This window comes from Dendropsophus ebraccatus, chromosome 3, assembly GCF_027789765.1.
Source record: "Dendropsophus ebraccatus isolate aDenEbr1 chromosome 3, aDenEbr1.pat, whole genome shotgun sequence".
Classification (NCBI taxonomy): Eukaryota; Metazoa; Chordata; class Amphibia; order Anura; family Hylidae; genus Dendropsophus; species Dendropsophus ebraccatus.
In genome coordinates this window covers 79,148,794-79,166,926 of record NC_091456.1, presented here as the reverse complement: position 1 = coordinate 79,166,926, position 18,133 = coordinate 79,148,794, and the positions used below count along the sequence as shown (strand labels likewise).

The following is an 18,133-nucleotide window of genomic DNA, read 5'->3' as shown; positions in this document are numbered from 1 at the left end:
ACTGTCTATTGCTTCTTTTTTTTTTCTTTTTTTTAAAAAAAAAAAAACTAATCAGAGACAGATACTAAAACATGCTTATTTTTTGTCATCTCTTTATTATATTTTCTGGTTGTATTTTTTTTTATTTTTTGTACATTTTTAAAGAGGCTGCCATCCTGCCTGAGCTAGTTCAACAGCATTTAGAGATGTTTTCTACAGCAAACCCAATTATTCACAGAATAACACACATTACAAAGTTATACAACTTTGTAATGTATGTTATGTCTGTGAATGGCCCCCTTCCCCGTGTCCCACCACCCCCACCCGTGTACCCGGAAGTGTGGTGCGCTATACATTACCTGTCACGTGCCGACCACGGTCTCCGATCCTCAGCAGTGACGTCTTCTTCGGGAGGCCAACGGATCTTCCCGAGTGCTGGCCGCCCTCTGCAGCGTCATCCGAAGCTCAGCCGCGATTGGCTGAGCATAACTGTGCTCAGCCAATCGCGGCTGAGCAGCTGATGACGTGGCCGCGTCATCAGCCGCTCAGCCGCGATTGGCTGAGCACAGTTATGCTCAGCCAATCGCGGCTGAGCTTCGGATGACGCTGCAGAGAGTGGCCAGCACTCGGGAAGATCCGCCGGACTCACGAAGAAGACGTCACTGCTGACTATCAGAGACCGTGGACGACACGACATGCGGTGAGTATAATGCACCACACTTCCGGGTCTAGCGTGGGTGGGGGGAAACACGGGGAAGGGGGCCATTCACAGACATAACATACATTACAAAGTTGTATAACTTTGTAATGTGTGTTATTCTGTGAATAATTTTTTATCGCCGGACAACCCCTTTAAGCATTTCTGGAAAGTGCAGGACAACAAATCTGATTTATGGGGTCCACATCTTGCAAACTGATAGGACTTAAAGGATCTGCTGCTTACACCTTGGTGCCAGATACAATGCACCATCAGTAAACACCTCAGATGGGTAGGGGATGTGGCACAATGCAAGTGATTTTAATTTTATGGCTGACCGGTGTATATTTTCAGCAATATGGAGGAAAGGAATACTTAAAGCAGTTAAAGTGTACCTGCCGTCTTAACTTTCAAAATCTAAATCAACAGTAGATGTAATATAAGGCAAGTTTGCAATTTACATTCATTATTTTTTTTTTAAGTTATCATAGAAAACACAGGACTCCTGTTTTCTGACTCTTTTTTCCCCCAAAAAAACAGGAAACAGTCAGAAAACAGGCAGTCCTGTGTATCCCAGGCCATCTGAGCTCTCACAGAGAGAAGGCAGTCTTGTGACTGATGGACACATTGAGCCGTGACTCTCTGTACTGTCTGGAATGCCTGTGTTCAACCAGCACAAGTCAAAAAATCTGCCTTAAGGAGACTGGACCAGGATTTCTGGTAAGTTCAGCTTTGTTTTACAGAAGGATTACAAAAAAAAAAAAAAAAAAAAAAAAAAAAATGAATGTGTATTGCAAACTTGCTTTATTTCACATATACTGTTGATTTAGATTTTGAAAGTTATAACAACATTGCCACTTTAGGTACAGTCAGATAGGTATGTTGGTCATATCAACGCACTGGTTCCCTATTTTTAATCGCAAAGAGTTCATTGTTATATTTTCATCTTAACAGTATAGGTGGTTTAGAAGGTTTAAAAATAAACAATAATAAGTCTGTAATATGAGCACAAATATGGTTGAGAGTGCTGGGAGACAGTCACTTAAATCTCTTTTACTATGAAACAAATCACTCAGTCTGGTCACGGAGGCAGCTCCCTCATCACTCAAATTATACACTTGAAGATAAGCTCCCACCAGGCCCTATTGGGGTTTAGCTAATTTACTGCACAGATACTGCATGTCTGTTGTAATAACAGGTAGGATGCATTGGGGTTGGCCATTTATCTGAATTAGACTTCTTTGCTCAATTCACAATGAATTATGCTGCCTACTCTGCTACTCTTTTTTATGAACCTTTTTATCCCTCATGGGAACTCCTAATGTGGCAGGCAAACAAAATTGACAGCCTTGTCTAGTCGACAAGGGGGTATTCTCGGGAGAAGGCATTTAACTTTGTAGAAAAAGCAAAGTATTAATGTGCTAGACCAAGAAATGGTAATTATTGCCTTGCACCCCATGCTGTCATGTGAGCCCAACACCCCCAAAACATCTTCTCTTGCATTCATTTGTAAATTAATTGTACCAGGGAAAGCTACCTTGTAGGACTGGGAACGATTACACAAATGCATACATTAAACATGAATAATGTAATTTATGGAATTATTATCAGTGTCGCTCATTTTACAAGATAACAAGAAGCAAGGATTAAATATGCACAAGTTTACTTTTTGAAATATATACGCCATATCTACTCACTGTCTCCAGTCTTATTTGGAAGTAAGTCACATGCCTAACGTAGAGCTAGCTAAGTTTGTCTAACCTATATTGAGAATTTCATAATAATCTGAGGCGTTATATATTTTTTGTGTAGGCTCCTAAAGTTAATTCATCATAAAATATCAAATAACAGAGGTGACTTAAAGAAATATTACAGGCCAAAATAAAATATGTAGATTTTTCCAATCTTATTTTTATTTTTTGAAGATAGATAAAATATGGTTATAAGGTATAATACCATTTATGATTTTTACAGTTCTTATATTAAAGGTGTTTTCCATCTTTGACCCATTCTCCGTCCCAGCCATGTTTCTGATACTTGTAATGACATGCAGGTAGGCCACGGAAAATTGCTTAAGACTTGGCTACTAACGTATCCTGCTCTCTTCACTAAAGACGGGAGATGGGAGATAGAGAAAGAGCAGAACAAGCTTGCATCACTCCATGAAAAAATGTCAGGAACTCCAGGCGTGCTTCAGGTTTCAGTCATGCAGCTTGGTGTTGGGGGGCACCCCGAATGCAGACTTTTCTTGTTAGATGCACAGAGCTTCCTTTCTCTTAGCTCTGATTGACAGCTCTAGCAGTCTTCTGCCTGAATGCTGTCCATCATCGCTCAGGGGTAAGGCAGGGAAAGCTCTCAATACATAAAGCTCTGTGCACCAAACAAAAAGAGCCAGCAGTTTTGATGGTTCAAAGTTAAGGGCAGACTTCCTTTATCAAAAAGCTATAGGTTTATGGTGAAAAGGGAACAAAATCTACAGTATCTACCATTTGCTTAAAAAAAAAAAAAGATCTTATCAAAGATAATGGCATACTTCAAGTTTCTAGATCCTAGAGTAACCTCTTAGAGAGGTTAACTGCAGTCACACTTTGCTTTTCATGTTTTCAGTGGAAAGACTTTTCTTATACAAAGAAAAAAAGAAAAAAAAAACCACCAGAGCCAATCATTCAATAGAGCTGGTTATTTTACAAATGATCAAATACAGGTGCATATCATAGTGAGTAAAAGATCATAAATTTAGAATAGGGATGACAAAGAATCCTCTTGCCTGTTGCTATAAACCATATATGGTACTGTATGTAAAATCTTGTACTCTTCTAAAACGTGGAGATGGCTCTAAAAATCAAGAGTTGGCTACCGTGATAACGGTTACTCTTATGACATTTATTCACTCTATATAGAATATATATATTCTATATATATGCTATATAGAATACCCTAAGATGCTTTAAGTCAAAAACTGCCTTTCCTGCAAATTGTATGTCCCTCCCCATTTCCTCCAAGAATTTGTTCTGGTTGCATCAGGGCACCAGTGAGCTATAAATAAAACAATAGTTTGTTCAGCCTGTAGACCTTATTAAATCCATGGGCTCAGGTGTGCAAATGTGATGGCACACTTGAGCCTGTGGATTTAGGAAACGATAGCCTAACTGTTAGGGATTAACACGGCCAAGTGGTGTCCTCATCTTCATTTTTTTAAAGGGCCACCTCCTACAAACCATATGCAGTTCAAAAGAACTGGTAAGATCACTCTTTTTTGTATTCCTTTTTTGGATTTGTAACAGTATACGAATAACATAAGCTTTACAATGATGTGTACTGGACATCAGTAATCTGAAATCCTCAATCAAAGACTTTCAGCTAAATGCCACATTTATTCATAAAGCATTTTACATAATTTAATAGTTGGCTTTACAGTACTTTCCAGTGTTTTCCGGTGGTTTCATTTAAAATTAATATAAAAGTATGATATTGTACGCATTTTAATTAAAAATGCAGAAAATGAGAAGAGAATTGTAAGGAAATAATGTCCCAATATTTTGCTAAGATGTACCTAATCCTCAATTTCATGTGATGTCCACTCAGTATCTGTTAGGTCATTCTCCCTAGTCGATATTAAAGTCTTTTAAGCTTCTTCTTGCTAAAATAAGCGAGGGCTGACTGTTAGAGAAAAATAATGTAGGCATTAAGCAATAACAACCAATTACAAAAGTCTGAAAGAATGTTCCATGTATAAGCATATGGTACAACCCAATACTAAATGTCACTGTACCGTCAAAGAGCTAAAAGATCTAGTAAGAAATAAAGGTCTGATCATTTCAAAACAGACCTACTATGGCCTTTGTAAGAAATGAAACACTAAAATGTTAATCTAATTCAACTGTCCAATTAATAGTATTGATAAGGAAGTCACTTTCTTCTTAAAAGTGATGAGCGAACATGTTCGTAAATGTTCGTATGAACATGACGCTAATTGTTTGTGTTCGCTGATCACAAACAATTTTATGATCAGAATAGTTATAACGATAATTTTCAAACATATTCAAATATACAAATGTTTATCTCACGGCCTACGCAACTGCGTAATTTACGCTTCGCCCCTGATAATCTGTACGTATGTACGTAGACCGAGACGTACGCTGGCATGCACTTATTCACCATAAACAACAATGTAAATAGAAAAGGTTTAAAGGCCACAGTCATTGGTAATAATAGAGTATTAAACATTTTCCACTGAGGGATGGAGCTAATTGCTCAAGCTTAATTGGCATCAGGTCTCTGGCCCAATATTAATATGTGATCTGTGATTCATGGTGAGACATGGTGGCAATAGTCTACCAGGGACCTAATAATGGTCAAGAAGAAGCTGCTGAGGACACCTTGGGTCAAATAGAAGTTTTGGCGAGCCTTACATTTTGGGGATTATGATTAATGGCACTAATAATGCTGATGATTACTGATATGTGCATCTCCTGCAGTTTATCATATTGCACTACCTGCCTACATTCCCAATAAACATGCTATCATTTACCTCTTTATTGAAGGCACTGTTCCTCTGAAAGGAATGCTTTCTAATTACTTGGTAATGTTTTATGTCTTAAACATTTTGCAGCTCTGGACCTTGCCAACTGCTCAGTGTCTTTCTGTTGATTAATGGCATTGTGTTTAATCAAAATTTAGAACCAAGCTCAAACGTCTCTCGTGTGCAGACTGCAAACTGCCAAAGCACTTAGTGAAAGAAACGTGGCTGCATACAATTGCAATGGCATATCTGATTCCAAAGCCATGGGGTGCCATTAACCCTTATTTTGGCTGAAATACAGTGAATATAAAATGTGATTAATTGTGTTTTTACAGCTAGAGTAATACTTATTTTATCTACATTAACTGCATAAAAATTTACCCTTTCAGCCAGAGAAGTCTTTTTTTTTTTTAAGCATTAATATGTAACTGTATATAGATGCTCTTTTTATATTATTATTATTAGCAAAAGAGTCCAGATAAAGTGTCATGATAGACAATGTAAAAATGTAAAATGTTAATAAAAGCCTATTTTAATTGTGGGAAAAATAAAATTTGGTGGTAACTACTTAAATAAAAAAAAAAAAAAAAAAAAAAAGAATGTATTAATTTTGTATTTATTCAGACTAGGCCATGCATCAGGAAATTTAGAATTTTGTGCTTAATTGGTTATTTTATTTATAAGGTTTTCAAAATACAAATTAAAATTAAAAGTAATGGCGGCATTTGACAGGAGAAATATATACATTTTTAGAAGTGAGTTTTTATGACCTTGTCACACAACCATTCACTGTTGAAGTTAAGTGGTTTTTTAATACCATTACTGAACTACTGAAAGGGATGCAAATACAGCTTAACGTGCTAATGTTATTGCAATTAAAAAAAAGTCAGACTGCTAAATCAGATAATAATACCAAATAAAAAACAGAGCAGGCATGCCTGATCTGTCTCCGTTTTCATTCTGTGGACTAATTTGTGGACAGATTTTTGAGAACACAATCAGCAACTGTGTAAAACAACCTAAAATATCATTACCAACATAATTTATATCTAAAAATCTAAAATCCACAGAATCCAACTAAATGTAGAAGGAAATAAAGGGGTTGTCCAGTTATTACTGATAGATTACATGCTGTTAGGGCAGCAGGGAACATAACAACATGTACAATTACCCATCCCGCTCCCCCAGCTGAAGCTATGAAGAGGATGGTGGCCTAGAAATGGACAGTGATGGAAGAGCAGGACAGGTAAGTATACAAGTTAGTTACATTTCATTGCAGCCCCAGCCCCAATATAAAATTTTCAATAATGACCTGACAACCCCTTTAAGGTTTATATGGTATTACTTGTCCAAATCAGGACTAATCATAGACTGGTATTATATGTTAAAAAAGAGAAAAAGAGAACTCTGGTTTAAAACATAGTCATACATTAGGTCCAATAATACCCCATTTAGTTTTTTTTTTTTTTTTTTTAATAAGCCAACATAAATTAATATTTGCATTTGGTGCCCCTGATTTCATTTCATTACAGCATCTACTGTCAGCAGTTTTAATCTAATGGCAGGAAATCCAGTTGCCTAAAGCAAGAACATATAAGAAATATTGGAGATATCCCATGTTTATATGTGGTAAAATAGACTTGCATTCTGAAAAAAAGTTTACACAATATAGGGCACTGTGACTCAACTAAATCAGATTTAAACCAGCAGAAAAAATATATATAAAGTTATTCTTAAACAAAAAGTATTCTGCATAGTATTTTAATATAAACTATCAGCTATTGTTTGCAGGTCTAAAATGTTTAGATGAAAATCTTTGTAAAACAAGAATAGTTCAGATTTTGTAGGTCATGCACTATATATTTAGTATCTCTATAATATTAAATAAAATATTTCAAAAAGTTGTAATGATTTAAAATTTAGGGCATCATACTTTATAACAAATTTCAGAAATTGTTCCTTTAAGGCATGTTTCCATGTATTTTTAAAAGGATTGTACAACTACAATTTTTTTTTTAATTAAATAGTTGGAATAGTTGGCTGCAGTGCTGACCCTCCTCAGACAGTTTAGCAGGTTGAGATTGGGCCAGGAAGTGGAAATCAGTGACTCTCATAAGCATCAGATATTGGTACATTATTCTAGTTCTGGCCCTTGTGGGTGTGTTTCTTTTTTGAAGGCCCATTGAATTTAATAGTAAAAATGATGAAAGGACAGTGGAAAAAAAATCTGTGTGAACAACTAAAAACAATGTCTGTTGTTTGGGAAAAAAAAAGTCAGCAAATAATTTTCATGAGAAAATAATTTGCCATTTGCGCAAACAATGCCTTTTATTTAATACACTATGGGGGAGATTTATCAAACATGGTGTAAAGTGAAACTGGCTCAGTTGCCCCTAGCAACCAATCAGATTCCACCTTTCATCTGATTGGTTGCTAGGGGCAACTGAGCCAGTTTCCTTTTACACCATGTTTGATAAATCTCCCCCTATGTGCATTGGGCAGCTGTCATTCCATTGACGTCAGTTAAAATGCGGTATTATCAGACATTAATTTAAAAAAAAAAAAAAAGCAGAAGTCTTTTCTCTTTTATTTACTTAGTGTAAACATAGCCATAGGCTGTATCCATGTTTTTTAGAACTCCCTAGGGCTGTATCCAACTTCTTCAGGCATCGATAATCAAATGCCAAAACCTCAAGGTTCAGACGGACTTGAGCATGCTCGACTTATGCTCATCTCTAACCTTTTCCATTAATGAATTTGAAGCCAATGCCAAGGTTTGCAATACTATAACAAAATCTGAGACATATTTACACTAAGCTTGAATCCTATTCCTGAGGAAATAATAAAATAAGCAGTTATGGTTAATTCCAGGGGAAGTGGCTAAATTAGTGGTTATGGGCTACAAACCGTGCAATGTTTACTAGCATTTCTCCACTAACATTCCAAAACAATGGTCATTGCCAATTGGTCTTCACCACGATTTTTTGTTTTGATTTTAAAATAAAAATTCATGTTAGAGAATGATATAGCATTTTAAATAAAATTAGATTTCCTAATAGTCTTTATCCACTTACATTCATAAGTAGTGATTTTTTTTTGCAGTACAAACACTATGGGCTGTTTTAGAAAGTATTGTGATACTATGTGCAGTATTGTATTTATGAATATATTCTCTAAGCTATAAGAAACGTCAGTTAATTCTCTCCATTGACTGACAGTAAAGATGTTTTACTTTATGAATACATTGTTTTAATAATGAATGAACTAAACCTAAGAAAAGTTATTTGAATTACATCCAAAGCTGGAGAGGCCAATAAGTGCTAACAAGAAGCAGGTAATGTTCTTTTCGCATCATCACCTGTGCTGTTAATGTTATTCAGTGGCTCATCCAAACTACCATGATAATTTATTCCAGCACACCTGTTGTATACAGGAGTCAGGTAATCTGGCACCAGAAGGGTGTTGTGGATGCCACGAATGCACCCTTACGACCCCAGGAGCTATTTATAAGGTGAATACAAATCCTAGGTGCAATCGGCTTGTCTTCCTTTCCATACTTCATTTGTTGTGTTAACAATCACAAAGCAGAAGCTCATTTGGCATTTCTTGTGGACTTATAATTACTTAGGTTTCATTCCAAGACAGATACAAATCTCTTCACTAGTTGCACTATTTGTCTTAATATATAACAGTACAATTTAAAAATACAGTAGAACTAAATTTCATCATTGAGGAGTAGAAATACAAAAACAAAAAAGGATATTCAAAGTAAGCCTGCTATACTAATAAAAAGTCTGTATTATACCCTGTGTCACTAATGTACAATGATTAAACATTACATTAAATATCTTGTCCTATAATATGTACATCCCTCTTGTGTCTTCAAAAACAGCTCTGTATTGTCAAGGCGTGGATTCTAAAACACCACTAAATCTTGTCCAGCAATAACTTTATGACAACTTGTTTTACAGTAGATCCAGATGGGCTAGCCTTCCCTCACCATGTTCATTAATGAGCCATGCTTATCCCTCAAGACAGGGTATTTTAGAGATGCTCTGATACAGTTATCTTTCTTTCCAGATCTGATGCTAATTTGCCCATATATACTGTTTCCAAAATATTACCTTGAGGGTGGGTTCACACATAACGCATCCGCTGCGGATATCTTTACTGTCACTTTCAGTGAGATTACAAGATGACAATTCAGCTGCGGGTATGTAAAAGGCAACCCCCTCCACGCTCCAGCTTGCTTCGGAGGCTCCCAGCATCTGAACGTCCTGCTCAGTCTATCTGTGCATTGCCCTGTGGCAGACACTGGCTGAGCAGGGCATCCAGACGCCGGGAGCCCCCGAAGCAAGTCAGAGTGTGGACCAGCCGCGGGAGGTTTAGGGGACAGCCTTTTACATACTCGCAGCGGGTTTACAATTTTGCTGCGAGTATATAATCTCATTGAAAGTGCCAGTAAAATCTGCTGCGGAGACGTTATGCGCAGGCAGATGTGCCTGCGTTCCAATTAACCATGGCAGACAATGTAAAGTGCAGAAAAAAAATGTACAGTTTTTGATCTAGAAACAGGGATAGACTTCCAATAGCAGCCAAGGGTAAAATGAAGGCTGATCTATGGTTGGTTGCTGTGGTCACTTTAATAAGTCTGAGCCTTTGTTGATTTGCTTTGCTAACAAATATAATAAACCAACAGTAAACTGAAAATGATGTTTTTGGTTTTTATTTTTTACTGTATTTAATGTGTTTTTACATGCACAATGCTAACATGCATTTGTAGGTTCACACAATGTAAATCATTAATTAATCACAACCATTGTTGCAATTTGCAACAACAGCCTTAATTGATTAATAATTTGCATTATGCTTGCACTCCGGCCGGGACTACAAGCGGCTGCAACGAAAACTGACTTGTCAGTTTTCTGCAGCCACGATTCATTGAATAGCGGCCACACAAGCCTGAGAGGTCATAGAATGGAAAGTACAGCTCCTGCTGCACTCAGCATTGTGCTCAATAGTGAATTGGGATGCGGGCGCACACGGATGCGCCCGCATCCCAATTCAGCACAAATGAAGATCATCTGGATAATCTTCACTAACACCGGGCGTTCTGTGACCCGGCCGGGTAACAGAATGGCTGGTGTTTCACGTAGTGTGAGCCCGGCCTTGGGCTACGGCCTTCACACTACATAAAAATACGGCCATTGTTGCCATCGGCAACAACGGCCGTACTTTGTACGGTGTTGAACACTGCCTTATCTGCTATGGGATCCCGGCTGGAGCGTACACACATGGTATACGCTCCGGCCGGGATCCCATACGGCGCCACAAAGAACTGACATGTCAGTTTTCTGCGGCAGCAATTCAGTGAATTGTGGCCGCAGAAACACCTGTCAGTTGACACAATGAAGCGAGCGGCTCCGAGTCGCTGTGTGAACTTCTATTGCGGGCACGCGCTGATGTGCCCGCATAAGGATACTGAGCCGGAAAGATCATCTAGCCGGTACTGCAGTACCAGCCGGGATGATCTTTGCAGAGACCCGTACCGTGACCCAGCCGGGTCACGGAATGACCGGTCCAATACGTAGTGTGAACAAAGCCTTATACTTTATTTAATGTTAAAGGGAAACTCTGGTCTGTGTCAATACAAAGCGCAAGTATAAGCAACAAAAGCAAAGACCACGTAACGCTGTATGTAATAAAGTAATACAAACAGCAAAAAAATGAAGGAGTATATTGTGCTGTGCTTAGGTAAATTACTTATTTAAAGTCATGAGCCTCAGCATCATCGGTACTAGGTTTTCTAGTTACAAATAATACAGAAGCTCACTGAAGCTCCAGGAGGTAAAATTATTGTGATTTTATGACTGATGACTCAAATCCATCATTTCTAATGACCCCATAGGAATTCATTATTAGTTTCTAAGACCTAAAAGGGATCATGTGCAGGAAAGTATGTTTATGTTGGAGCACCAAAAGTCATGCATAGCTTTCAAAAAAAGAAAAAAAGTATCACTATTTCTTCTGGGCCACCTTTTCTGGGTATTGAACTAATGACCTTATAAAGGTAAAAATAATTTGAAAAAAGTACAATAAGCTGAAAACAATGTCAGGACTAGGCTGTGGTCTGTTTCCTTCTATTCTGTCATAATAATGTAAAACAGTTCATTCTGTACATTCACTATTTTTCTATTGTTAAACAGATGGAGGGTTCAATTTACATTTCTCTGGACAGCAGACACAGTTAGAAAGCTGTTAAGGCAAGGAAACAGGTATGATCCCTTTCATATTTTATTCATTGTGTTCATGACTTCAAAATATAATTTTATTCTCTGGCGCAAAGTGCCATTGAGGCTTTCCCAAGCCTCTGACGTGCTGAGGTCTGTAATGCCTCCTCACTCCCCCTCCTATCCCTATGCCTTCTTAAAGCACATCACAGATATTAGATTTCAAGGCAGGGCTTAGCATTGCTGACTTGGAGTTCAGCCCGTAATAGCAATCGTTATGCCAAAATCATCGATTTATGTATAGGATATTGTATATTGGAGTTAGCTTTAAGTTGAGCTCTACTCAATCACTGTAGGATTTAGTAAAAGCCACTTCTGAAGTTGGTCTAAGAAAAAAATAAATAGATATTGCCTAAGGGTGCGTTCACACGTACAGGATCTGCAGCAGATTTGATGGCCCGGAATTGATTTGCTTTGAATCTGCAGCTTCAAATCTGCGCCATCAAATCTGCTGCAGATCTGCTGCAGATCCTGTACGTGTGAACGCACCCTAAAGGTGAGCCGGGAATTTCAAACGGCTCCTCTTCAGCCAATCAGTGCTCCTCTTCAGCACTGATTGGCTGAAGAGGAGCCGTTTGAGTTTGGTTGCAATACTGACTGAAATATACTGACTGAAATATACATATACTGACTGAAATATACGTAGTGTGAACGCAGCCTAATGGTGCGTTCACACCTACAGGATCTGCAGCTGATTTTCTGCAGCAGATTTCATTTAAATAACTGAACACAGCATCAAATCTGCTGCAGATCTGCTGCAGATCTTATACGTGTGAACGCACCCTAAGGCTGGGTTCACACACAGTATATTTGAGGCTGTATTTGGTCCTCATGTCAGGTCCTCATAGCAACCAAAACCAGGAGTGGATAGAAAACACAGAAAGGATCTGTTCACACAATGTTGAAATTGAGTGGATGGCCGCCATATAACAGTAAATAACAGCCATTATTTCAATACCACAGCCGTTGTTTTAAAATAACAGCAAATATTTGCCATTAAATGATGGCCATCCACTCAATTACAACATTATGTGAACAGAGCCTTTCTGTGTTTTCAATCCACTCCTGGTTTTGGTTGCTATACAGCCTCACAAATACAGCCTCAAATATACATAGTGTGAACCCAGCCTTATAAAGGTGAGCCGGGAATTTCAAAGGGCTCCTCTTCAGCCAATCAGTGCTCCTCTTCAGCACTGATTGGCTGAAGAGGAGCCGTTTGAGTTTGGTTGCAATACTGACTGAAATATACTGACTGAAATATACATATACTGATTGAAATATACGTAGTGTGAACGCAGCCTAATGGTGCGTTCACACCTACAGGATCTGCAGCTGATTTTCTGCAGCAGATTTCATTTAAATAACTGAACACAGCATCAAATCTGCTGCAGATCTGCTGCAGATCCTGTAGGTGTGAACGCACCCTTATGCTAAGTTTACACGAGGCGATTATTGGCCCGATCGTACGATTAACGATTTCGAAGTAACAATTTTTTTTTATAACGATCAGCGTTTAGACGGTACAATATATCGTACAGAAAAATCTTTTGCGAACGCTTTGCGATCGCGCGCCCGCAGCCCGGCCCGCCCGCAGCCCGCCCCCCAGCTCAACCGCAGCCCCCTGCGCCGCCCCGATCTCCACCCCCACCGATCTGATCGCCACCCTCGCCGCCGCCGCTCCGATCGCCACCCCGGCCGCTGCCCCTCCGATCGCCACCCCCCCCGCCGCTCCGATCACCCTCGCCGCCGTGGCCAAGAACATACGTTACCTGCTCCGCGTCGCAGGTCTTCTAAATCCCCGGCTCCCCTCTTCAGTGCATTGATTGGCTGAAGAGGTGAGCCGGGAATTTCAAACGGCTCCTCTTCAGCCAATCAGTGCTCCTCTTCAGCACTTATTGGCTGAAGAGGAGCCGTTTGAGTTTCCCGGCTCCCCTCTTCAGCCAATCAATGCACGGCAGCACTGATTGACTGAAGAGGAGCCGTTTGAATTTCCCGGCTCCCCTCTTCAGCCAATCAGTGCTGCCATGCATTGATTCGTACGATAAAATCTTTTGCGATCGCTTAAGCCTATCTCGCACATAGGTTAAATCGGTGAACGACTGTTTACACGGAACAATCTGGGAATTCTTTGCGAACGACCAAAGACGATTTGAGAACATGTTCAAAGATCAAAATGAACGATTTCTCGCTCGTCGCTTGATCGTTCACTGCGTTTACACATACGATTATCGTTCGAATTCGCACAATAATTGTTCCATGTAAACGCAGCATAAGTTTGAGTTCCTTGACATCAGATTGTGATGTTTCCCACATAGTAAATGGGAACATGAATCAGACTAGGTTCAATCTAAATCTATCAACATTTATGTTATGTAACATTTTAGGGTACCTTCATACAGTAAAAAAAAAAAAACATTTGTATAAACCTCATGGAAAAAAAACTCAAAAACAGCTTGCAAATTAGTGTTTTTACACCTGATTTTTAAAGGGGTTATCAAGGAACATATAAAAACATATCTACCTTCTTGCAAAAACAGCACCGCCTCTGACACTGGGCTTTAATGAAGCTTTAGGGTGCCTTCACACATACCGACTCGCAGCAGAAAACTCACTGTGAGTTTCTGCTACGAGCCGAGGTCCTAGAAGGCCCCTATCACTACATACAAGCAGTGGTCTGCAGCCGCCCCCTTAACCCCTTCGGCTCCTGCACCGGTGTCTCCATACATTACCTGGCTCTGGCTGCACGGGGTCCCGAGGTCCTGCTCTGCCGCCCAGCCAATCAGATTAGATCAACCATTAGATCTGTGATACATTGCTTTGGCCTGCTGCAGGCCAGTGCAATGTATTGGCGAGCCGGGATCAGCGTCATTGTGACGCTGAGTCCCGGCCCGGCCAGAAGCACGGATCCATCCCACTAGACACCAGGGACACTGGGAGCTAAGCATCTAAATGCAGCTGTCAGGTTTGACAGCTGCATTTAGATGCTTAATTAGCCGACACGGCAACGGGACCCGTGACGGCTAATAGAGGCGCTCCCCGGCTGTAAATAACAGCTGGGAGCAGCGCCGTTCAGAGCGGGGTCCCGGCGGGACCCCTCTCTGAACTCCCCCCGCTTCACCATGACAGATCAGATACGTCATGGGACACTAAGGGGTTAAAGCTTATATCTAGAGCATTTATATCTAGTGCTAGAGTAACAGATTGGAAAAAAAGTTATTAGTCTTGATTGGGGGTAGGGAGTCCTATTGCACACTTTTTTTTTGTCAGAAAAAGATACTTGCATGTCCGCTTTTATTTCCATATAAATAAAAATGGTTCCAGCAGTAAAATATAATTTGCCAGACAAACCTGGCTCATTCACAAAGGGGCATGGCTATAGTAAATAAATGAGTGTTCAATAAAAGGACTCCTCATTTTTCATTATGCGTAACAGTTTTATCAGCGAGATGTGAAATCATTTAGTTTTCACAGAATATATTTCACACTTTTTTATTTATTCTTCTTATGTGTTAAAATATCTTCATATTATATGTTTTATTGTTAAAAGTATACATCATTTATAAGCCTCAAATAGTATATGTCTATAGTTTGTCTATGTTTAACTGCCTGTAATGACTAAGAAATCCACACACTGGAAGCTCAAAGAAATCTTACTAGATAAATCTACTGTTAACCATACTAAAACACTTCAAAGTGTCTTTTGGAATCAACACTGTTAACAGAAGATTTTGTGGTAGATATGGAGCATATATTAACTGTGCAATTTTTTCCCCAACTTATTCTGTAAAGTAAATTACCACCTTGTGATATCTTGTCATTTGTTGGTCCAGAATGCTGTGCTGATACATTTCAGAATAATCCCCCTCCCCCATTGCTATAAAAACTTATCAATAAGGGTAGCATTTGGATTTACTGCATTCTGTGTAAAGTGAATCTGTCAGCTGCAATTCACTTTTCAAGGAGGTCGAGAAAACACATGGCAAGTGTCATTTTTTCCTCTGTACTGTCCTAAAGAAATAAGCAAGTGATCCTCATCACTTAAGGGGTGCTGGACTATATGTTTTGTACCTCCTTACCCCCTCCTCCCATACCTGAACCTGCTTGGGACTTAGCTTCCAGGTGTCAATCAAGCAGGGGGGAGGGGCGGGGCAGAGAAAACATTCCAGCTTGCAGCTATTTAGGAGCTTAAGAAAGCCCCCTTGACTCTTTGTACTAGAGAATAAAAGCATTTTTCTACATTCTGGAAGTACAGATGGATATACGAAAGGTATTGTGTGTCTCCTTGACCTAACAGCTATTTAACAGCAGTTTTGAACATGAATTAAAGCTGACAGTTTCTCTTTATTCATTCAGTTCAATGCATTCAAAGTGAGCAGTAAGCTCCTAAGCATCTCCTAGTGGTTTTTAGATTAAATCTATGGGGGCGTGGAACTGTATGTTAAAAAAATTAGCTCTGACGACTATAATCACTATAAGAGATGAATCAGCACAGAATGTTAGACATATTAAGAAAAAAAAACTTAGTTTAAGCAACAAAAACAATATTCTTCTACACTGATGTTTGTAGGAAACATTGAAATGCAACATGGAAGAACAAACAACATAATACAATATAAAGTACTAACCTGTCTCTACTCCGACGTGAGGGGAAAGCAGCATTGCAACCAGCTACTGTGCAGACATGCATCTCTTTTAGATGAACATTTCTGTAGTGCAGCTTCACACTGTATGAGCTTTTGAAACTTTTTTTGCACACATAGCAAATTTTAGGGTCTGGGCTTGAGCAAAGGTCCCCCTCTGGAGAGAATTTTTGAGGGCTTCCATAACTCAAGGATGAAGCTAAGCTTTCATGAAGTGCAGCCATGCCAGCACTGCCCCCATTGTAAAGCCCATAGTGGCTCATGTAAAACATATCATACGTAGGGTCTGTAAACTCTTCTTTTACCTTTATGACAGCCTGCTGATGACTGTCAATATGATTTTCATAGGATTTATCATTTTCTGTCCTAATATTGCCATCTTTGTGCATTGGAAGGCTATCATCCTCCATTGGTTCATCACAAAACTTTGGCTCAGAGGTATCTGAATCATTTTCAAAATCTCTCTCGTGTTCCTGGTCTTCAGATGTTATACTGTTTGCTCTGGTGTCTGAACGCATAATACACTTGTTACTGCTCGTTTTTGAATAACTGTTTACTGACAATCCTGGGCTTAGATCACCTTGAGAATGGCTATCGTGGCACATGTCATTTGTGGAAGGTCCATGTTCAAGGCTTTCATCTTCTTCATCAAATTCATCAGCAGTATCAATGACTTCCTTTTCAATTTTAACTGGCATACTAGATTTCCTTGGCTTCTTTTTAGGAGCAAGGTCGGTAGAGTCCTGTGTTGACATGTTAATCACAGTTGATGGCAGGTCTTGAGGCAGAGGAGGAAGAGGCTGTTCTACCCCTAAAGGTGCTGGCAATATTGGACTAGTAGGTAGTGATGATGGAGGACTCACGAGGTCTCCTGAATTAAGTAAACTTCTGTAAAAAGGAGGAACAGGCTGTACAGTTTTTAAAGCTGGAAACACTAGTTGATTGGAAAGTGAATTTTGTAAAAGTGGATCCAAAGGAGGTGTTGAAAAGCCCATTGGAGGTCGGCCAGGGCTAGTTAAATTTAAGCTTGACTTTGTACTTGCTATTACAGGTGTAGCAGCTCCAGATGTTGCACGAATAAGGTCTTTATCTCTATTGTTTCGTAGCATTGGCATGTGAAGTCGAGGATTGGGATTTGCACTATGTCGATTTCTACTTCTAAGAGAGCTGAAAACCATGTTACAACCTTCAATAGTACATCTGTGTTTTATCTTTAGATGCACAGCATTGTAATGGATTTTTAGTGTTCCTTTATCATAAAAGGTTTTGCCACAAGCATTGCAAAATACCCTGCCTTTCCGCGATGAAGCTCCCATCCTCCTCATTCTGTGAATCTTGAAAGAACTTTTGACATGCTCAGACTTACTTATATCATTGACAGGAGTAGAAGCTTGAGTGGGGGAGGCATTGTTTGGCTCTGTTTTTGGCTCTACATTTGTGATGCTACTCAAGGCATTTCTATTGGATGTTTGCTCATTCCTATTATAAGGCATAGGGGAGACTTCTGACTCACTTGTTTCTTCACATTCATTCTGACTCAAATTATTAGGTTCCCGTAACCTCAGTCCAGGATGCTCTAACATGAGCCCATTAGGAGGTAATCCAAGCATAGGAGCAGAGACTGGGTTGATATACTGGAATGGAAGGAGAAATGCAAGGCTATTGGGCATGTTCTCAAAGTGGTGAATGCTAGAAGGGTTACTGTTTTCCAAGTGTGACAGTACACTTGGGCTTCTGGTACGATTGTTGCTTTCAATAAAAGTTCTTATATCTGAATCAGCTTTTGAAGAAGGGACAGCAACTGCCTGTCCTTCCTTTTCTTGAATGGCCATCAGCTCCACAATGGATTTGGTCTCTCCAAATCGTAGAAACTGTTGTAGGGTGATAATCTCTTCTTCTCGAGACATAATTGCCCAACGATCCAGGACCTTGCCAGCAGTATCCTAAAAGAGAAGTATACACATTAGTATATAAATGTATACATATGAATAAATATAAAAATATA

The 18,133-nt window shown here is 39.3% G+C and overlaps 1 protein-coding gene across 5 annotated transcripts in view; it reads right to left on the bottom strand.

The window, feature by feature from the left end:
- BNC2 (basonuclin zinc finger protein 2) overlaps positions 1 to 18,133 on the bottom strand; it is a 496,569-nt gene that overhangs the window by 15,904 nt on the left and 462,532 nt on the right. For all 5 annotated transcript variants that reach the window (XM_069962069.1, XM_069962073.1, XM_069962070.1 and 2 more), the window contains one exon: positions 16,114 to 18,071. In XM_069962069.1, the coding sequence (XP_069818170.1) occupies positions 16,114 to 18,071 (1,958 nt within the window). The remainder of the gene's footprint in view (positions 1 to 16,113; positions 18,072 to 18,133) is intronic.